The sequence below is a fragment of the Pezoporus flaviventris genome, unplaced genomic scaffold (assembly GCF_033815535.1).
Source record: "Pezoporus flaviventris isolate CSIRO_AGI_PZ_B2104156 unplaced genomic scaffold, CSIRO_AGI_Pfla_v1 ptg000063l, whole genome shotgun sequence".
Classification (NCBI taxonomy): Eukaryota; Metazoa; Chordata; class Aves; order Psittaciformes; family Psittacidae; genus Pezoporus; species Pezoporus flaviventris.
In genome coordinates this window covers 10,361,766-10,383,632 of record NW_026892611.1, presented here as the reverse complement: position 1 = coordinate 10,383,632, position 21,867 = coordinate 10,361,766, and the positions used below count along the sequence as shown (strand labels likewise).

Sequence of the window (21,867 nt, the reverse complement as noted above, 5' to 3'; positions counted from 1 at the left end):
TTTTAGAGTATTATTTTTTTGTAAGGGGTGGGTGGGGACAGTAAATTTGTATTGTCTTGATGTACAGTTTAATGGGGATAGAGGGGTTAATGTCCATACCATTGTGTGTGGGGGATTTACAGCTAAGCTGTAGTTGCAGAGTACATGTACAGTAATGAAGTTCACTGTGTTTATATAAATTGAAAAGGTACCGGGTCTTACAGCATTTTATATCACACCTTTACAGAGTAACAATGGCAATATATAAGTGATATTGTAGGTGGTTTAACTTGTAGTGAGAATAAAATGAATAAACTCTTCAATTGAAGTTTGTGTTATGGTTCAGGGCTGTGGCTAGATTCTCAGATCCGTTTCCAGTATACAAGTTTGAATATCACAAGAATATCTGTTGAGCGTATCTACTGATACTCTTGGCACTGTGGTGACTGCGTTGTTTTCTTCCACGTTTGTGGTAAAACCTGAATCTGAGGCGAAACACACGGAAAACTCTGATCTTATCCAAAGTCTCCTGTAAGGCTGAAATTTAGCCCAGCTCTAGCCATTTCACAAATGCGAGAACAGTCAATCTTGACTTTAAGATTGGTGTGTGTTTAACTAAAATGTGGTGTATATAGATTCTCAGTAAATTCTGGTATTCAGATTTTATTCCACTAGTAAAAAAAAAACCAACAAACCAGCACGAAACCCTGAACATTTTCCTTTTTTCATGTGTTTTTGGCACTGTGGTGAAGGTCCCAAGTATCAGTGAATGGCCTTCCCCATAACCCCTTTTCAGGCTCTGGCTGGGGCACGTGCCAAGGAGGCTTCGCCCTCCCTAAGGAAAGGACTGACAGATCCCAAGGCTTTCCTAGAAGTCTCCCTCAACAGTCACCGTTTTTCCTCAGCAGTTTTCCTCCTTTCTCCTTGCACACACCCTCTGTCTGATGCTGCTCTAAAATAGCCCCTACGGGTGCTGAAGAGCAACTACATTTGTTTTTTCTGGGTTTCTCATTTGACTGCAGTGCTCACGTGGGCCTGCTGCGATAACCCACGTCCTGGGTCTTAATACTGCCCGTCTCACTGGTTTAAACTGTTAAAGGAGCAAGTTTTAAGATCCCTTTGTGCACCTGCTGTTAATCCTCTACAAGGAAGGAATCGTGTTTACAAAACGTAGTGTTTTAATGGAAATCATGTTTGTAAATGCAGAATACCTGCCTGAGATCATTTGTCATGTAAACCGTCTCACTGAATCGTGTATATACAGTATTAGCAACTATTCTGGGTTTTGTATACAGAGGTACAATTGGTGATGAAAATTCTCAGTCATTCCTTCAGAATAACATGACTGCAATCGCAAGTTCACATATTTTGATAGTTAGGAACTGGGGCTGTCGTACTTTATCTTGGTAATGGTAACACCACAGAGCAAGCAGCACACTATTGTCCTTCAGAAGGAGCTGGTTTGGTTTTTTTTGCATTTGTCTGAGATTTTTGAAGTGGAAAAGTGCTCCTAAAACTGGAATTTTCAAAGCATATATCCTTTATATTTTTAAGCTTTGTTGCTAGGTGGTCATTTTCGGCCTTGGCTCAGTTTAGGCATGTTCCAGGGAACAGGTTTTGGTGTGGCTTTCTCCGAGTTCAATCTGACTTATATTCATAAAGGTAAGTGAATCAGCTGCCTGAACACTGGTGTAACTGTGTCTGTTACCTGGATCACAGCCTTCCCTAGGAACCTCTCCAACTGTGAAAGCAGCCGGTTCCCCACTGCCCTGCCAATCCAGTTAAGGCAGATTTCACTACTGTAATCACTGGGTTACAAACGTTCAGCTAGGACAGACCGTGAGGGCCCTTTCCAGAGTGCAAGTCGCAGCCAGCCGTGCACACATCAGTCTGCCACCACCATGGAGCCAACTGCTGCATTGGCCATCCTTTTTTTTTTGGCTAGTTATACTCCCATTTAACGATTTGAAGTGCACATCATGGCTAGTTTATGAATGAAATCATCACAAGCCGGGTCACTGGGGCTGTTTAGCAAGTACAAGCTTACAGAATGGTCTTGCAAGAAAGCATCGCTCGGGGCAGCACCCTGCTCGGTGGCTGGTGGAGGTTACCTCCTCTGAAGTATCCAGTGAGAGAACCTGGGATCCCTCCATTCAGATTAAAAATACGCATTTTAACCTAGCTCCTGCTGTGTTTAAGTCATTCACTCACCTTTGAATTGGATTTCTAAACACCCTGTTGCTAGGCCAGCAGGCCCCCAATTGTACTTGCAAACAACCCTTACGTTTTAAAGTAACATTTACATCTTTCTAACATTTCCTGAAGTAATGAACTATAAATGAATTTATATTTAAATCCTCAGCTATGTCAGTTATGGCACAGGTTATTGTATTTCTCTGTTTACCTCTGATGGCAATTTTAACTTCATGTGTTGCGATGAAGACCTGCAGATGGCTTTAATCAAGCACCATTTAATACTGTAATATCACAATATTACGTTGCATTATTTTAAAGCTTTCAGACATAAGAGTAAGATGTGTTTTGGTTTAACTGCTCTTGCACCATATACTTTGCTGCACACCAGCATGGCACAGCGTTATGGGTCTGTCGGGAGAGTACTGCTGCAGAAACCGTGTTCTGATGGGGGTTTCTGTGGAGAACGGATGAATTGAGGTCACAGTGTACACCACCGCTTCCACGTGGGAAGGGTTTGGTTTGTCTTTAGTGAAGGAAATGGAACTCCGCTTCGTGCTTAAAGGGTGTTTTTATTTCATTACTGTTTGTGGGTGCACTTTCTGTTTCCAGTGGCGCTTCCTGCCCCGCAGGCCTGGAGCCGGGACCGAGCACAGTCCTCAGGGTCACTGTTTCGGGACGTTACTCACCGAGCTTTAGGGGTTTCCGAGCGACCTGGAGGCAAGGCCCGGGCGCAGCGCTGGGGTCCGGATGCCACAGGCCAGGCCGCGCCGAGGGAGCCGCTGGAGCCGTTCCCCTTCCCTCAGAGCCGCCGTGCGCCGCGGCAGGGTTCTTTATCACAACAACAACAACAACTACCAGTGCAGCGGTCACGGAACAAACACAGAGCTGCACAAATCGCGCCAGAGGAGACGGAGAAGTTCATACTTCTGACAGAAATCCAAACGGAATAAATCATTCCCGAAGCCTTCGCTCTGCCGCCCCCTCATCCACCGGCCCTCACTTCCTGCGCCCGGCCCGCAGTGACGCGCTCAGCGTGCGCCGGAAGTCGTGGAGGCGGCGGCGGCGGGGCGCGGGCTGCCGTGAGGGGTGGGGAAGGGAGCCCCGCCATGGCGGAGTGCTCCGGGCTGCAGTTCGTCAGCCCCTACGCCTTCGAGGCGATGCAGAAGGTGGACGTGGTGCGCCTGGCCGCGCTGAGCGACCCCGAGCTGCGGCTGCTGCTGCCCTGCCTGGTGCGCATGGCCCTGTGCGCCCCCGCCGACCAGAGCCAGAGCTGGGCGCAGGACAAGAAGCTCATCCTGCGGCTCCTGTCGGGCGTGGAGGCGGTCAACTCCATCGTGGCATTGCTGTCCGTGGACTTCCACGCCCTGGAGCAGGACGCCAGCAAAGAGCAGCAGCTCCGGTAGTGCAGAGCGTGGCGGCGTCTGTGGCGAAAGCCGCCGTGTGGCTTCTCCGGCTGCTTTATTCGTTGCTGCTGTTGAAGCGCGGCATGACCTGGCCCTCCGTGTCCCTCGGGAGCCTCCTGGGAGCACCCCGGGTTTGGACGGAGCAGGGGGCTGGGTGTCACGGGCTGCCCAGGGCCGTTGTGGAGACATTCCTGGACGCGTTCCTGCTCTGGGTGGCCCTGCCCTAGCAGGGGAATTGGAGTGGGTGATCTGCAGAGCTCCCTTCCAACCCCAATGGTTCCGCTGGGGATCTTTCTCCCTCTCGAAGTGCTTGGGGAGGTGCCCAGGCTGGGGGGAGGGGGGGACAGAAAGGAATCGGGGGCCCATGGATCTCACTCGACTGTGGTCAGAGTGGAGGTGCTTGAAGCTTGTTGGCTATGGAATTCCATTCCATGATGTGCTGCAGTTAACGCAGCCTTTTCTGGGCATTGGCAAGATAGAAGAAATCCCTGCAGGATTGCACCTTCCTTTAGCTGCTGCTGTTTAATGGCTGGTTTTAATTGTCTGTTAGGCACAAGCTGGGAGGAGGTAGTGGAGAAAGCATCTTGGTGTCACAGCTTCAGCATGGGCTGACACTGGAATTTGAGCACAGCGATTCACCTCGTCGGCTTCGCCTTGTACTTAGTGAATTACTGGCAATTATGAATAAGGTAAATTTCTCTATTTCTGGGCGTTTACAAGTCTTAACAGCAGGGAAACGCACTCTGGATGGGTTGATGTGCTCTCTGGTTCTGGCGCTGCTGCTGCTGTGTGTGGGTACTCCAGTTCTCATCTGCTTCAACAAAACTTGAAGTCTCAGTCTGATTGAACTGAGACCTGGGTATAAAGCCCTCAGTATCCCTCCACTTCCTATAGGAAGTCTTTCTTCCTTGGAACAAATGAGGGTGATGTTCGCTAGTCTGATAAAGACTTTGTAATGTGCTGTACTCAAATATAGTATGATTTTGTGAAGCATCAGTGCAGAAATCATGTTTGAAAACAAAATTATGACGTTTCTCCATCCAGTTCTTTATTCCTATTGCAGTATGATATCAGACACCTTATTTCTTGAACTTCTCCTTCCTGGTTCCCCCTTCCCCCCCCCAGTCCAGCACTTCACTTTATTTTCCTTGTGTAAATATTTCTCATTCTAAATGCTTTTCGCGCCTGCTCTGTGTTGACAGCTGTACGTTTTGGCAGGTTTCATGTATTCAGTCTGCTGAGTTTAAAGCCATAGAAGACTGAATAGACAGATCGCTTCATGAAACCTCTTTGGTGATGGTGAATAATGTCTTATAGGTGTCGGAATCCAATGGTGAATTTTTCCTCAAGTCCTCCGAGCTCTTTGAGAGCCCTGTTTACCTGGAAGAGGCAGCAGATGTTCTCTGCATTTTGCAAGCAGGTGAAGTGTTCTGAATTTGTAGTGTTTTCTAACCTCTTACAAACGCAACAAAATCGCTTGGAGCCACTGTGACTGATTTAAGGTTAATCTAGGCTGTCAAGCTCTTGAAGAGAGGAATAGATCATCGGTTGTTTTTTCCATTCATTGGCTTGAGTGTATTATTTTGCATATTAAATGCAAGATTTCACTTGTTTCACAGTGAAACACTCTTGACTTTCAAACCCCTGTTTTCATCCAGAGCTGCCATCGCTGTTGCCAATAGTTGATGTGGCTGAAGCTCTGTTGCACGTTAAAAATGGAGCCTGGTTCCTCTGCCTTCTGGTGGCCAACGTTCCTGATAGCTTCAATGAGGGTGAGTTACACTTTCTTCTTGTCCAGGTAACTTTTTCTAAATGGTTTCTAGCAATACAGCCAATTCTGGGCTAACCCATGTTTCATACATGTTTGAGCTGAAGAGGCTTGCAAAATACATTTGAATACATTTATACCTAGAGATGCTGATGGGCTTCCATTCTCATGTTGCTTCCCCTTTCTTGTAGACTCATTGTGTGGATGTTGCAGCTATTCATGTGTAGGTCACCATAAAGGCTGACTCAGTGATGAATGACCAGGACTACAAACCTGATCTGGCCTTGTCAGTAGTTCTTGTCCCTTATGAAGTGAGAAATTTGTATTGCTGGTGCCTGTTTAGCATCCCTTATCTCACAGTAAGATTTCAGTCTCCAGGGCTGCCAGATTCACAAGGTACAGATAGAGTATGAGTAGTAACTAGAGGACACATAAATCTGTAATGACCCTGTAATTTCTCTGAGGACAAAGACTATCTCCTTGTTTTGCTTATTTAGTGTAGATCATGTGTTCTTGCCCAGACAAAGTTTGTGTGGCCCAACTACTAAATGATAGTGAGCTGAACAGAATGGTGTGGCTTGTGTGGCTTTGTTCATGTGGCTTTCTGTTGGAAAGGCTGGATTTTCTTACACCTCCCGTTGCATATTCAGTCTGCAGAGGTTTGATTAAGAATGGAGAACGGCAGGATGAGGAAAGTGTTGGAGGCCGACGTCGGACAGAAGCACTCCGCCACCTGTGTAAAATGAACCCTTCCCAAGCTCTGAGGGTCCGGGGCATGGTTGTAAGTCTGTCGTTAGTCTGTCATGAGAATCCTCATTATTGGAGCTTTAAAAACAACAAAGATCATCGAACCTGAGCATTTTATCTAGGTGGAAGAGTGTCATCTACCAGGTCTTGGTGTGGCTTTGACCTTGGATCACACCAAAAATGAATCTTCGGATGATGGAGTGAGTGACCTGGTGTGTTTTGTGAGTGGTTTGCTACTTGGAACAAATGCAAAGGTTCGAACCTGGTTTGGAACTTTTATCCGAAATGGCCAACAGGTATGAAGACCTTTGAATATTCTGCTGCTCTTAGCGCTTGTGGTAACTTCCCTGGATGTGGGCACCCCTATTTGTCCAAATGCAAATAAATCCTGTCTTGGAGCTGCTTGTACAAGGCAACCTCTTCTTCCGGGACCATTGAGTCTATAAATAGTGTCCCTGAAGGTAACAGCTTTCAGTTGTTCCTCTGAGAGATTTTCAGGCATGGAAACCAGGGGATTGTAAGCTTCTAATGTTTACCTGATGAATATATTCATCCTCAGTGTTCACAATAGGAAGTTGTGCCTTGACTTCCTTAGTCAAGGAGTTAGTTAAAGATTGTGTTTTGGTGTAATAAGCTGTTATAATATGGTCGTGTGTTGCTGTTGCCCTGGTACTGAAAATTCTATCTAAAAAGAACTCTTCATCCCCTTCCCCCCCCTCCCCCTCTGTTTTTTTCTCTTGACTTCATCATTACGGAAGATTTTGTTTAATACATTGTTCAATGGGATGAATTTTACATTGTTGCTCTCATCTTTTAACCTCTTACACAGAGAAAAAGAGATAATATCAGTTCTGTGCTTTGGCAAATGAGGAGGCAGCTGCTCCTGGAGCTCATGGGAATCCTTCCCACGGTTCGCAGCACACACATTGTTGAAGAAGCAGATGTTGATATGGAGCCAAATGTGTCTGTGTATTCAGGACTGAAGGAAGAGCATGTCGTGAAAGCCAGTGCATTGTTACGTCTCTATTGCGCTTTGATGGGAATTGCTGGGCTGAAGTAATGAACATTCTAATGCTCTGTGTTCTTTATTCACTGTCTGTCCATTTAAACAGGGGTTGAGAGCTTTGTGCACTTCTAACATGAACTGTCTCTTACTGCCATTGTGTCCTTGGAACAGTCTTGGCAGGACTCGCCAGTTTTGGTACTAGGGGAGGCCCTTCTCATGTGGAGGGCTGGAGCTGGCAAGAGCAAATATTTGTAAGAATAAGTAATGCCACGGTTCATGGAGGGAGGGGTGGTTTTCACTTTCCAGTATTATTCTCAGTAGGAAAGGGTTTTTTTCATTCTGATGGTAAATCCATTTATCAACTTTACTGATTTTCTTTTTGTTTGTTTTCATCTAAAATAATTTAGTAAATGTGGTGCTCTCTTCAGTGCTGCAAAATCAGTTCTACAGACTCGTTAAACAAAGTCTAAGCCCAAGTGGTTGGAGCAGTGTGTAGAAGAGAAAGTAGTGAAAAGCCCTAGCAACAAACAGTGTACGAATTCTGAATTTCTGTTCCTTTGCTTTTACTTTCTAGAGGGTGCTAATGTATCATCTTTACACACTGTTAGTTCTAATTTAAGTATTTAATGCTAATAGGCAAGAGTATATCCTGGTGAAGTTTTCTCCTTGTTCTCTCTTAACAGAGATTTTTGTGTCTTTAAAGAGAATTACAAGCTAATCTTGATATTTATTGATAGCAACTTGATAAACAGATTAAATAACAGAGAAAATGTGATGAGATGGGAAATCTCCTCACTTTTAAATTAGCAGCGTGGCTTTTGTTCTTCCTCTGTCCTATTCAGACCAACTGATGAAGAAGCTGAGCAGCTACTGCAGCTAATGACCAGCCGGCCTCCCGCAACTCCAGCTGGTGTTCGCTTTGTATCTCTTTCCTTTTGTATGCTTCTGGCCTTCTCCACTCTTGTCAGGTACTTCTCAATAGAGGAGGAGCTTAGTAAAGATGTTAATGCTTTAGCACTGTTAGGGCAGTGACCTCCCCAGAGCTGCAGTTTTTCTCTCCTAATTCTTTATACAAACCTCTGTATGCTGATTGAAGGGATTTGGCTCAGACTATGGTCTACCTTTTGTTTATAGCAAAACTTATGAGAGGGGAGCATTGGCATTAGCTTCGTTTGGAGTGGGTTTTGCTAAATACCAGTGAGGCCAAAATGAAGGTGTCAGAATGTCTCCTGGCTTAAGATTCCTCCAGTACTGGCTTTTCTAGTGATTGTTAGCAAAACTAGCGGTGTTTCCTGGGAAAAGGATCTTATAAGGATTTTCTTTGAGCAGCACCCCAGAACAAGAGCAGCTCATGGTTATGTGGCTCAGTTGGATGATAAAGGAAGAAGCGTACTTCGAAAGGTAGGAGCAGGCAGCTTTTGTTTTTAATCATTCCAATAATGGCACATTTACTTATGTCCTATTGGAAATCAACTCCTCTTTGTTATCATTAGCATTTCAGGTGTATCTGCTTCTTTTGGAGAGATGCTTCTCTTGGTAGCCATGTATTTTCACAGTAACCAGCTCAGTGCTATCATTGATTTGGTCTGCTCCACCTTGGGAATGAAGGCAAGTCCTAAACTGTTTCTAGCACCTATGTTTCTCTGTTCTTTAACTTTTTCCTGTGTATTTATACTCTTATATCTACCTCAGTTTTTACGTAAAGAACTTTAGTTTTGCTATTATACTTAAAGCAAATGTAAAGCAAAAAAAAGTACCTAAATAAATGAGTTCCTCTAGAAAAACATTAAACTATGCATTCCTCTTCATACAGAGCAACATTATGATAAAACATAATATGTACATTCTGAAAGTGCTGACCTGTTGAGGTCATTATTTGCAAGAAATGATGTTATTTTAGAAGACTAATTGAAGTAATTTCCATACTAAGCTGTAAATATTTTATCCTAAATAGTTTAGGGAAATATGGAGATGGGTAATAATTAGTTTCTGAAAATTACCAAGGGAGACTTGCCTTCACATCACTGTGGTGAAACAGCGTCTCATCAGATGTGAAAGTTAGGTAGGTGGGTTTTGGGTAAGGAAGATAGGGAGTGATGAGCTTGTGACGTTTGAAATGTTTGTGTTTTACCTGTGAAGTGTAGATGTGAATGTTCTCTGGGTATCCCAGTGAAAACAAGTTTAGAAAGTTGAAAAGTTAGCGCTTTATAAAAGGCATATGCAGTACTCATGTACAAGAAAGCCAGAACGTGAAATGACAAGTACTTTGTTCTTCGTTTCAGATTGTTATTAAGCCCAGCTCACTCAGCAGAATGAAGACAATCTTCACCCAAGAGATTTTCACTGAACAGGTATTTTAAGCCTGGTTCTTCTTCCCCTTCCCACCCCCCCTTCCCCCCTTATTTTTATCCTTTTGCTCTTTTTTCTTTCCTCTGTAATCAGTTTGACCTACAAGAGGGATCCAAGCCCTGATGGTACTGAAGAGCCTTGGCTTGCTCTTCTTCTACTCTGATCTGAGTATGCTTTTTGAACACTTGGCTTTTTTAAATAGCAGCCAAGCAAAGGAACCATTTTTGTCACTGTGACATTACATTTTGCAGTAGCAGGAGATCATTCACAAGTGTTGTACATGTGCTACCGCTCTGCACGTGCTGTATGTTCTTCAGCTTCCAAACAGCCAAAACTAAGTAAATGCCAGAAAGACTGTAGCTGTGTGTGTTTGTCACCTTGTGCTTATGTACTGTGAGAAGTTGAACAGTTGTGGTATTTTTTTTTTGGTGTTAATTGCAACTTTCCTTAGGTTGTTACAGCCCACGCAGTTCGCGTGCCTGTTACAGGCAATCTCAGTGCCAACATTACTGGGTTTTTACCTATTCACTGCATTTACCAGCTGTTAAAAAGCCGATCATTCACCAAGCACAAAGTATCCATTAAGGTATGACCTTCGTTTTATTTCTGCTCATAATATTGACTAGGTTTTGCGGGGGGGGGTCTTTTGGGTTGAATTTTAGGAACAGAGTTCTTGATGACTCTTATAGCCTATTGCCATGTAACTGAAGAAGGGGCTGCATATTAAGTTAGGGTACCCAGTTTTAGCTCTGTAATCTAGAGGCCACAATTTAGTGAAATTAAAAATGATAAGAGGTTTATCTGTCTCCCCCTGTCTGCGCTTAACAAAATCACAGTTTTTCCAGCCAGGACAAGTTTTATTGGTGGGTCTGTGCAGGGCCGGGTCCATGATGCACAGGATACAGTTTATGACCAGCCCCAACTCAGAACTGATGTTATGCTTTCCAGAATCCAAGCCTCATTCAGTTACATTTTTTGTGACTAGTTAAAAGGGGTGTGTTTGCAGCTAAACCAAATTGCTCTCAGCTTTGAAACTGAACAGATAATGGCATGTTTTTCTTAGGACTGGATCTATCGGCAGCTCTGTGAAACCACCACTCCACTCCATCCTCAGTTGCTTCCTCTCATTGATGTCTACATTAACTCTATTCTTACTCCTGCATCTAAATCCAACCCAGAGGCCACGAATCAGCCTGTCACAGAGCAGGAGATACTGAATGTTTTTCAAGGACTGACTGGGGTAAATGGTTTGTTTGCTTCTGTCATGTACTTTGATCTGAAGTGTTTTATATATATGTGCAGTGTTTTTTATATATGCGTGATGCTGATTTAGCAAGTTGCCTCACTTTTTTGTCTTTAATGCCTGTATAGTAAACTGCCTCCTGCTACAGGGGTGGTCAAGTGTTTTGAAGTGAACCTTGTTAGTGGTACTCACATTTTTAGGAGGATTGCTATTTGTCCCTGTCTTGCCCATTTTCTTGCAAACTCACCAACTCAAATCTTAAAAACGCAAAGAAAAGCACTTCATGGATTGAAAAGTGGAGGTGTTTATGTAGGATTTTTTGTATGTTTTTGGTATGGATTTGATCTTGTTAGATAAAGATGCTATTTAACTAAAGCACTGCAGCTAGTTTTGAAAGAAGCATTTTCATGATAGAAGCATAAGAATGGTCACTTGGACAAATGTAGAATGAGTGGCAAGCATTGACTTGCATCAGAATCCTGGGATTACTCCTTGTTAGCATCCCAAGATGTCAAAAATACAGTTTCTTTTTGAAACTCATTAAAGTTTCCTGCAACTTTAATCCTGGACCTTGTATGGTTCAGTATTTTTACACAAGGCTTGCTGCCTGGTCTTTCTCATGTTTGCAAGGAAATGCCACTTTTTGTCCTCAAGTATCAGGAATGCAGTATGACCTTTCTCTTTTGGTTTTATGTACAGGGAGAAAATACTCGTCTTACTCAGCGATACAGCATCACAACGCAATTGCTTGTCCTCTACTATGTCCTGTCATATGAAGAAGCACTTCTGGCAAGCACAAAGATACTAGGTACATATGAGTGCAGCAATGGAAGACAGATGAACAGCAATTTATATGCAAAGAGAAGAATTCTTACAATAACTAGAATTCATGTTTCTGTCGATTCACACAGCATAGAAAGCTTAGATTCTTGTAATAAATACAGCATTGCTGTACGAATTTGGGAGAGAAAAGTTTCTGCTAAAACTCTGTAGCTGAGTAATTTGTTTCCCAGGTTAAAAGGGGTCTGAGCTAACCAGAAAGTTGCCAGACTTCTTAATTCCTTCAGATTGTTGTCTATTCATGTGTCATCAAACTTGCACATATATTTCTTTGGGTTGGGATTTTATAGTTGACAATGCTGAATGATCTCTTTAAATCAGTCCTTAAAGAATGAGGTGTAGTTTATTAATGGAGTGTAATTTCATTGAAAACATAGTGTTTATGTCGGGTGGGTGTTTTTACCTGCCCTCTTTAGGGTGCCAAACTTGCAGCATTCATCAGTGCTGTTTGAGAAAGGGCAAAGTACTATAAAATAAATGATGGTTCTTCCTGCATTTCTAACTTTCAGCTCACTACAGGGTGTTTTGTGTGCCAACAGTTTGAATTCCAGGTGCCAACCGATAACCATTTGTAAAACCCTTGAATAAAGAAAGCGCACATTTGAGCTATGATCTCAAAATGAGCTGGACTTGGTCAAAGATAGTATGGAGACCCTGCAAACAAATCTAGATGCCAGGAAATCTGTAAATGGAAATCTTCACAGAAATGGTTTCCTGAATAGCCTAACGTAATACCTTCACAGGAATGAGATGTGTTATTTGGGATTGTCTCTGTTTTACCCTGATAATATAGAAACAAGTGCTTTACGTTTTCTTTATTGATTCGATTGGGGAAATAATTTTTTCCCTACTTTAACTGTTACATGTGGTTTCTTGTCCTTTTCCCTTACAGCTGCCATGCAGAGAAAACCCAAGTCTTACTCTTCAGCCTTAATGGATCAGATTCCAATCAAATACCTCATCCGGCAAGCACAAGGATTGCAGCAGGAACTGGGAGGTATATCTGTGTGTGAAAGTGTAATGTGTGTGAAGAAGGAAGGCTAAGCATGCTTCCAGCCCAGCAGCCGTTGTCTGTTCCATAGTGTGCCTTCCTTTCTCTTTCTTTTAAAGTCTGTCAGTAGTAGCTATGAGATTACATATATGATTTAAGAGTAATAGTTGAGGAAGGCAGTTCTTTTTAGAGTAGGCCTTGCCGATCTGGGGTAGGTTTTAGAGTAGGAATTCCCTGAGAATCCTAGAAAGTGTTCCAGACTGAGTTGAAGAGTTCCTGTAGGGTCCTCCCATCTTCCCAAAAGGTAACTTTTCCTTTCTGTTGCAGTTAGAATATCAGGCTATAAACACACAAGCACTTTGAACTTCTTGGCAGTGATTCGGTTAAGGTCTGTTGTTGAAATGATGGGCACAAATATGTTGGGGTGAAAGATGTAGCTGCTCAAATCTAAGGTGTGTACTCTCTTAATACCCCTAAAGGCTTGCATTCTGCGCTGTTACGCCTTCTTGCAACTAACTATCCACACCTCTGCATTGTGGACGACTGGATCTGTGAGGAGCAGATCACGGGCACTGATGCCTTACTGAGGAGGATGCTTCTTACAAACATTGCAAAGAATCACTCTCCCAAACAGCTCCAGGAAGGTAAACTACTTCATCTGAAGTGAGCAGTGTTCTTTTTAAATGGGTTGGAATATAGTTGATTTGGAAGCGTGTAGCCATTGCATTCATTCGATCACACTGCATCTGCGTACTGAAAGTGTGCTGCTGCCAAGTCAGAAAAAATGTCAGAAGTCCACTTTTACCAAGATCCCATTGTCTTCATTTCACAGCATTTTCCATGCTGCCTGGAAATCATACCCAGCTGATGCAGATCCTGGAACATTTAACACTTCTCTCAGCTGCTGAATTGATTCCGTATGCAGAAGTGTTGACATCAAATATGAATCGCTTGCTGAATGCTGGAGTCCCTCGGGGGATTCTTCAGACTGTCAATAAACTTTGGATGGTTCTTAACACTGTGATGCCGAGAAGGTAGGCTCGAAATACTGGTTAGTGTGGTGGTGCAGTTAGGTGGAATGGCACTTTCTGTTTCAGAAACCATGACACAGTGCCTTTGTCTGGGAAACTGGAGGTTGTGACTGAATAGGCTGTGTTGGCTTTGAATTCCTTTTTGCTCCTTGAAATTTTTCACCTCTGCATTTATAAGGAAGGTGGTTCTTGTTCTCACGGGAAAGGAAGCCACCAGTTTGCTTAAAATATAGGAGTATGGCTTTATAGTGTACGTTGTTGATGGTGAATTACTGATGAAACATGAACTCACTCTGGTAGGAACATGCCTTTTCTGAGGAAGCGAGTGATCTATTGGAGGGAAAACAGTTTGGTTACTGCAATTGCAGTGAACGTAAGTTAACTATGTCTTGGCTAAATTCAAGGGCTGCAGGTGAAGTGTGGGGTTTCTGCCTCTTAACAGGCCTAGAAAAATACAGCAAATGAGTGTCCAGATACTTACGTGATCCCTTTTCTCATGTGGATTATCTATTAAAAATCATCATCTCATTTTAGGTTGTGGGTGATGACTGTTAATGCTCTGCAGCCTTCAGTAAAAATAGTCCGACAGCAGAAATACACTCAGAATGATCTGATGATTGATCCCTTGATTGTACTGAGGTGTGATCAAAGAGTTCATAGGTAAGCACTTCCCTCCTTGAGCTTTTTATGTTCTGTGCTACTTACACTGAAACATTGTGCAGCTAAACATAGAAGTTTTCTATAAGACACTTCTAAAAGCTTTCAGTACCACAAAACACAGTTTCAGACTAATCATCTGAGCTTCTAAGTTCCGTCTTTTTTCTGATAAGCTTGTTGATGTGAGGACTGAGTGAGCTGGGTGTGCTGTTTCAGCAGGTCACACTCCCCAGCTGCATGTCTGGTTGGACAACCTTGCACCCAGTTCTGTTTTGGAAACTTTGGGATTTGTACATAGGTCATCCATTTTAGATTTGTGTGTGTGAATTTGTTCTAAATAGACATTGCAGCACACTTAAAATGGCTGCTGCCACATGGTGGTGGTGGCTGCTGAGGTTGTAGCTGTAGCATCCTTTCACTTCACACTGTCTTTTGTCATCCTTCATGGGCCTGTAGGTATTCCACCTTTTTGGGTAACAGTTTCTGCCAGTGGATGCTTGATGGATATGACAAAGGTAGATTTGCTTAATTTCTGAAGAAAGTCTTTCAGTAGTACCTAGAAATTAGTTCCTCTAGATGTCAGTGGTGACAGAGGAGGATGCGTAATGCTGCTTTATGGCTCTGATGCAGAAGAATAAGCTGAGAATTGAAGTAGTGAAAATTATCATAATTGGTAGCAATGGACCAGCTTTTAAGGAGAATATGAAATAATGCAAACAGTAAGTCAGAATTTGTAAATTATAACTTTGCTTTTCACAGTAATGAAGTAGATTGCATCTGTTATTCTGAAACAATATTGTTAACAATTGTATATACTTCAGCCCCTGGCTTTACTCCTTGTATATTCTTTTTTATGTTTTCTGTCAGTTGTGGTTTATTTTTCCCCTTTTTGTTACCATTTTGTTCATAATAAATGCCTAATAGTCAGCTTGATTTGTTCTTCATGTTCTTGTTTGTATGCATCTGTCCCCCATTGCCCTTTAGCAATGGAGCCATAAATCCAGTTTTCTTTTGAGTTGTTACAACTCTGCTAGACTCAGGTTTCTGTTGATGACATCTTTAATCCTCAGCCCATAGGTGAAATATTTAAATGTATGTTCCTTCATCCCTGGATGCAAATGAAAAATCCTACGCTTCTAAAACTGTTAGGGAGATATATAATGCAGTGTGACTTGAAAGCTATCGTCATGGTATTGTGAAGCAGTTCAGAGCTTGCCTGCATTACTTTTCTCTGTCATTCAGATAATTATTTTTCCTTACTTCACGTGCATCTGACCCTTTTTGGGTTTCCTTTGTTTGTCAGAAATTAGTCTCTTCAGCAGTTGCTTGGTTTTGTAGTGTGCACATACGTGTCTGCACATGAGAGAAGTAGGACTGAATAGCAGGCCAGCGTAAGGGATAGTGACCTTTAGTATTTTGCTAGGGAAAACAGCTTTATTATGAACCAGACTACAACCAAATGAGCCTTTCAGAAGTGTTTTTAATCTGTTTATATTATTACTGTCTTACTGTTTTGCCTACTGAAATGCCTTTATTTTATCATGTGTTCCTGTATCAGGAGCCCTCCTCTGATGGATATAACTTTACACATGTTGAATGGATATCTTCTTGCTTCAAAAGCTTACCTCAATTCTCATCTAAAAGAAACAGCAGAGCAGGACATTAGGCCATCCCAAAACAATGCAATGGGTCCAGAGGCCCCAGAAGTTACAAGGGAAGAATTAAAAAATGCATTGCTTGCTGCTCAGGTAAGGGGAAGGAAATGGATATTAAAGGATGTGAGGGAAGGCAATGATAAAACAGAAAGACAGAAACAGGAAATTAAAAAAGGAGACCTTTTTACTTCTTTTTTTACTGACATCTGTTGCTGTGAAAAAGAAAACTGCCTCTGTGTTCAGATTGTTAAATATTGTAGGTCTTCTCTTTCCTAGTCTGAAGCATTGTGTTGGTTAAATACTGTTGTGTTCTGTTAGAACAGTTAAAACAGCCCTTTTGTCTTGTTGCTTGTGTACAGAGGTTTGTTCTGTACTTATATTTGGAGCAGTAAAACGTGAATAAATGTGACAGATCTGTGCATGACCATTTGAACTATGTTATCTGAGAAAAGCAGCCAGTGAGGCTGAACAATGGTTAACTTAGGTTGACCGTATGGAAATTCCTGAGTAATCCTGTTGCACAGACAGTCTCTTCTTACCTCTGTCTGGAAGAATGTCACATATATAGTCCCTGTTAGAAGATGATCTTTTGACTTACTAGGAAGTTCCTTATTTAAATGAGTAGTGTAGTCTCCCCTGAATACTGTGAATTACATGGCCATGTCCTTATTTTGTGTGATCTGGATGCTTTAAGGGACCATTGGATACTTATTTTGAAACAGTACAAGATTCCATTGAACTTACTCTTTTGATCTGTTATTATCTGTTGGAGTGAAGCTTATTTGCTTTTGAGTCTTGATTCAGAAAAAGCGTTTGGATTTTTTTAATGTTCTGTAGGATTTGTGACTCTTGAACTGACTTGGTTTTATTCTATGTAAAAGAATATCCATAGGTATAAGTTTTAGCCACCTGACAGTCTTCTGTTTCTTAAATAGTCATTAGTTTGCATTCGATTTCTTTGATTTCATTGGGTTTTGTTTATGCATGTTATGTTGCTTATTTTCTTCACAGGACAGTGCTGCTGTGCAGATTCTTCTAGAGATCTGCCTACCTACAGAAGAAGAGAAATCCCAGAGCAGTAACACCCACAGTTTGCTGAAGAGTGTTCATGGTACCACAGGCCCTAAGAGTCCTGAACCAGAAGAAGAAGACAGCCTGCTGTGTAATCTTCGAGAGGTCCAGTGTCTGATCTGCTGTCTGCTGCACCAGATGTATATAGCTGATCCCAACATAGTTAAACTAGTTCATTTCCAGGTCAGCTTTGCGCTATTTTAGTGGTTTTCATGTTTCCTCTGGTTAAGAAACAGATGAATGAAGGTGTCAAAGGATGTTGAATGCTGTTCCTCAAAAATTAAACCAGTGCACTTTACTGCTTCCCATCCTGTCAAATTTGTAGTACCTACATTTCCTCCATATTTCAGTGCTTGGACTTGGTGTTGTGGCTGAGAAGGGAGCACCTAAGCTATGCCTGTTCCTCATCATTGAACACAAGCTTTGTTTGTGCCTCTGCCCTTTCTTGTACCAAGATAGTTTGTCCATTCTAGGCCAAGGAAAACTGGCCTCATCATCTTCTGATTACTGGCTCCACATCTTTTGTGGGTTAGTTATTTTTTCTGGGTATGTTTTTACTTTAGTATGCCCATTATTCAAAACTGTAATTTGGCTTCAAATGTAAACATTATCCATCTTATGTGCCCTTTTTGTTAGGGCACAGTTCATCTCAGAGTGGATGGAAAAAGGCTGCCCCTGGCCAAGCAGCTGTAGGCCTTCAGAAAAAGAAGTGGGGAAAGGCTAGCTATTTTTAAAAGATGAATGTGGTTTTGATGTGTGTTTAATTGCTCCTTGCCAAATGGCAACAAATTTAACACATTAACTCCTCTTTAAAAGGAGTTAATTTGCCTCGACCTGGAACTGATTAAGTGCTAAAACATTCATAATGGTCAGGTCATGAAATAAGCAAACTGGGGCCTATGGTGAAGTTTGGGGCATGGGGGAAAGACACAGGAGAGGGTCACTGCAGTCTGGTTTAGCTGTAGGAGTAGGGGACAGTTTCTAGGCAAGTAATACATTGAATATTGAGGATAAAGAACTGATTCAGACTCTGCGTTTCTCACCCAGCCTGCCTCTTGGTGCCCTGAGATACTGGCCTATTGCTTGTAATTCTGAACAAAAGAGATTTACAAGTATATTAGTGTTGAAAAAAGCATTAACACAGATAAAATTTTAAATTCTAATTGAAGCAGAGTTTTTAAACCCCGCTGACACATCTGTTTCCTTAATCACGCAGGGTTATCCATGTGAACTTCTGGCACTGACAGTGGCAGGTATTCCATCGATGCACATCTGTCTGGATTTCATACCAGAGCTCATTGCTCAGCCTGAACTTGAAAAACAGGTACTGGACAGTCATGTAGCTTGAGAATCACCATGAGCAGTTAAACCTGATGAAGTATTGGTTAAGGGCAGTAAATTAAAGGATCATTAAAAAAAGTCCTGTCCTAACTTGCCTGTGATATTAAGCTAATGTCTGTAGTGCTTTTACCTTAAATTAAAGGCCTGCTCTTTAAATCCCCTTCAAATCAGAGATTGTGACAACTCCTCTAACATTTCTCTATGCACTTGCTTAGGAAACATGAATTTCAATATTGCCTTCAAGCACATGAATGAAAGCTCTATTCAATAGTGACTTTCATTCTTTATATTGAGTATAAATCAGTTGGCAAAAAATTTTCCTATTAAATTTTGTCTGATATTTGTAGCTACAGGAACTTGCATGATGATTGGAATTCTAAAACTCTTTTTTTGCAATGATACTCTGTAGAGCAATGAAGCAGCCATAAGATCAAGTCTTTTTCCAGGGAATATTGCTACTGCTTCTTGAAGCAAGCCTGGGACAAGACTGTAAGGCAGAATTTTCTAAATAAATTTCTCCTTTGCCAGTTGTCTTACCAGTTCTTTCCCTGGTCTAACTGCAAAAAACAAAGCCTACTAGAATGAGATGTGTGGCTTCCTCAAAGCGATGTTTTCGAATCTGAAGAGTAGTGATTTCTTCTTGCTACAAGCTCAGCAAAGGGGGAGGAGTCAGGAGTTTGATTTTGAAGTGTTTCACCCATTTTTTTTTTTTTTAGGTCTTCTCATGATGAGCAGCATCAAATAATAATTTGTTATTACTCTCTAAAAGGTTATATTGTAAATTGTGTGTTGCTTTGTTGCTCATCTTTAATGTCAGGACAAATTGTGTCTTTAGGGGAGATTCTGAACCACTAGTGCTGGTACTTTCGATTAATGTTAAATGTGAGGTGGGGGGGTGTCCTCATGTCAGCAGAAGAAATTCACAATACCTATTATTAAGGATGCTCTGTCTTTAACTTCCCCATTGGTAAAATAGAGAGTATTTAGTAAGTTACATGTAGAGCTTCGGATAGAAGGTACAAAGCAATCTGTAACATTATTGCTTATTTCTCTTTTGCCTTCCACCTGCTTAACAGATATTTGCCATCCAGTTACTTTCATTTTTGTGTATCCAGTACGCACTACCTAAATCTCTCAGCGTGGCTCGTTTAGCTATCAATGTGATGGGAACCCTACTCACAGGTAAGCACTCTGGCAACTAACAAAGACACTGTTGTGTTAATTACGATTGTAAAAGTAACAACATTCCTTGACTGGATTTTTATAATGATTCCTTTGTACTTAACCATTTTCTTTTCCTTGGCAGTTTTAACCCAGTCGAAGCGCTACGCTTTCTTTATGCCAACCCTGCCTTGTTTGGTGTCATTCTGTCAAGCCTTTCCTCCTTTATATGAGGATATTATGTCTCTGCTGATACAAATAGGGCAAGTTTGTGCCTCTGATGTTGCTACACAGACAAGAGATGTAGACCCAATTATTACACGTAAGTAAAATACCTTGTAGTTCAAAAGTATTGCCATAGTCTCTGGGAGAAAAAAAAGTTTGAGTGCAGTTGGAATGTAGTATGAAATTTACTGCTGGTGTCTTGTAAATATAGGAAGAGTAAGGATAGGCGGATTTAATGGGTTGGAGGGCAGAGTTTAGAGGCTAAAGGGTGGAAATACCCCATTTATTGAACTTTGTACTGCTTTTCTTCTGGTTTATTTCCCTGCTTGTATCATTTCAAGATGTATAAAAAAAAAAAGGAATATTGTAGTGTCTGTTGAAATAATTTGTTGAGTTCTGCCTGGTCCATGACCTAGCAATAGCTAAATTTCATAGCATACCTGTGTTATGGGTATAATGGAACAGTTTTAATTTTTGATTTACTTATTTATTTGTATGTACTTTGCTGTTTCTGCTTAATTTTCTAGGTCTTCAGCAACTGAAAGAGAAACCAAATGAAGTGTCAGGACTTTGTAAAGATTCATCTAACAAAAGCTGTTCAGGGGACGTTGCAAGCATGGACCCTGATGTTCGGTTATGCCAGTGTGTTGAAAATACTATCATTGAAATAATTAACATGAGCGTAAGTGGAGTTTAGGAAGAACTCAAGTCAAACTGTTCTGTAGCTAATCCCATGGCTTATGGTGCCTAAATTTGGAGAAAGATGTGGAAGTAGATTGAGGAACTGGAGCTCAAGAAGTCCACGTTTTTCATTCATTCAATTCAGTTATGGCTGAAAAGAAAATTCTTTGAAGAGGATTATGTTGTTTCTGGTGAAAACTTTTGAGGCTGATGGGGTCAGTAAATAGTTTCCAGTGAAACTGAGCATGTTTTTCAGGCTTGCTTGGTTTCTGAAGCGGAACAGCAACACCCAGAAGGGTTTTACAAGACTCTTAAAAGCGAATACTGTATTTGTTGAGCAAACAGCAAAATGATGGGTAAGAAAAATTTGAGATGGAAGCACTTGGCTTATGTTAAATCAGATACTGTTCCAGAGCCTTGCAGAGCAAGATGGAATACTCCAAGGAAGACTTGAAAAAGTGGTGTAACTACCTTGTACCATCACATTGAGTACTAAGAAAATGCTTTCACTTTTTGTTGTCTTTCAAACCATTGGTCAAAGTTTCAGTTCATGAGATCAGGAACTTCAGTTGAAGATCAGACTGCATTAAAAGTGTGAAACTGGTCTAAAAGTTTTTTTAAAGAAAGGAGTACAAAATAAGCTGTCTGAATGTGATTTCTGGAGAATGGGTATTTTTCATGCAGTTCAGATTGTTCAGTATTTTTTAACATCACTTAGTTTAAAAGGGATGAGAAAGACTTAAGAAGTAAGTGCCCAGGTATTTTTAAGTTGTCATCAGGATAAGATTTAAAAAGGATATTGGTGTTGAGGGTGACTGTGACAGAAGCTGCATTTCCCTGTGATGAGGGGAATGACAGGTTTTAGCCATACTGAAATGCTGACATGCAGCTGAATCCTTTGTGCTTCATGTATGAAGTTGGTTGTCCTTTCACATCTACAAAAGCTGCAGGATTTGGCCTCGACAGATGGGTTTTGTGCATTGCAGACTGAGGTGTGTGGTGCTGTAGTTGGGAGTTTCCTGATGATGTGTGACACAGCATGTGTTTTTGTGCCAGAGAAAGGAAATGCAGGTTTGGCTGTTGTGCCAGAACGCAGTACTTTGACACACTTGAATTGCTAAACTTGTCATTCCAGCACTTATATTAAGTGACAGCAGCCAGGGTCCTTAAATATGGGAAATACTGTTTTCAGTTTAAACCAGTTTATATTCCAGAAATAATTGCCTGATTCTTCAGTGTGGCCTTGACAGAGCCTTTCAGAGCTTGTCTTCGGCCCATGTTGGATGGTGACTTAGGAAGGCTCACACCAGATTGGGGCTGCATTCCAGGATGTAACCACCCGCTAGCACCATCTGGCTACCAAGGATATCCTTGTCATCTTGCTGTAAAGTATGTAAATAACCTAAATGTATGGTTTGGGGGTTTGTTTTCTTTCTCTTAAGCGTGACTTTTATATACTGTAGTGGTATTTAAATAAAAAAAAAAACAAAACAAACTGGCTTACGGCTTAATTCCCAAGGGAC

The 21,867-nt window shown here is 41.7% G+C and overlaps 1 protein-coding gene across 1 annotated transcript; it reads left to right on the top strand.

Moving 5' to 3' along the window:
* Positions 1-3,230: 3,230 nt before the first annotated feature.
* INTS2 (integrator complex subunit 2) lies at positions 3,231-21,839 on the top strand. The gene is made up of 24 exons (XM_061470552.1): positions 3,231-3,574; positions 4,129-4,267; positions 4,896-4,998; positions 5,237-5,350; positions 5,997-6,127; positions 6,216-6,389; positions 6,923-7,149; positions 7,942-8,067; positions 8,429-8,500; positions 8,593-8,707; positions 9,382-9,450; positions 9,900-10,034; positions 10,512-10,688; positions 11,391-11,499; positions 12,424-12,528; positions 13,002-13,166; positions 13,355-13,556; positions 14,088-14,213; positions 15,769-15,958; positions 16,877-17,119; positions 18,153-18,260; positions 19,354-19,459; positions 19,584-19,760; positions 20,191-21,839. The coding sequence occupies exons 1-24, from the start codon at positions 3,282-3,284 to the stop codon at positions 20,358-20,360; spliced, it is 3,576 nt and encodes a 1,191-aa protein (XP_061326536.1). The 5' UTR covers positions 3,231-3,281; the 3' UTR covers positions 20,361-21,839.
* The last annotated feature ends 28 nt before the right edge of the window (positions 21,840-21,867 follow it).

What these genes read in the sequence shown, in the direction of transcription:
- INTS2 (XM_061470552.1), top strand. Translation starts at nt 3,282, where the DNA reads ATGGCGGAGTGCTCCGGGCTGCAGTTCGTCAGCCCCTACGCCTTCGAG. An exon ending in TGAGGGTCCGGGGCATGGTT is followed by an intron (nt 6,128 to 6,215) that starts GTAAGTCTGTCG and finishes CATTTTATCTAG; the next exon opens with GTGGAAGAGTGTCATCTACC. An exon ending in TCCCAAACAGCTCCAGGAAG is followed by an intron (nt 13,167 to 13,354) that starts GTAAACTACTTC and finishes TTCATTTCACAG; the next exon opens with CATTTTCCATGCTGCCTGGA.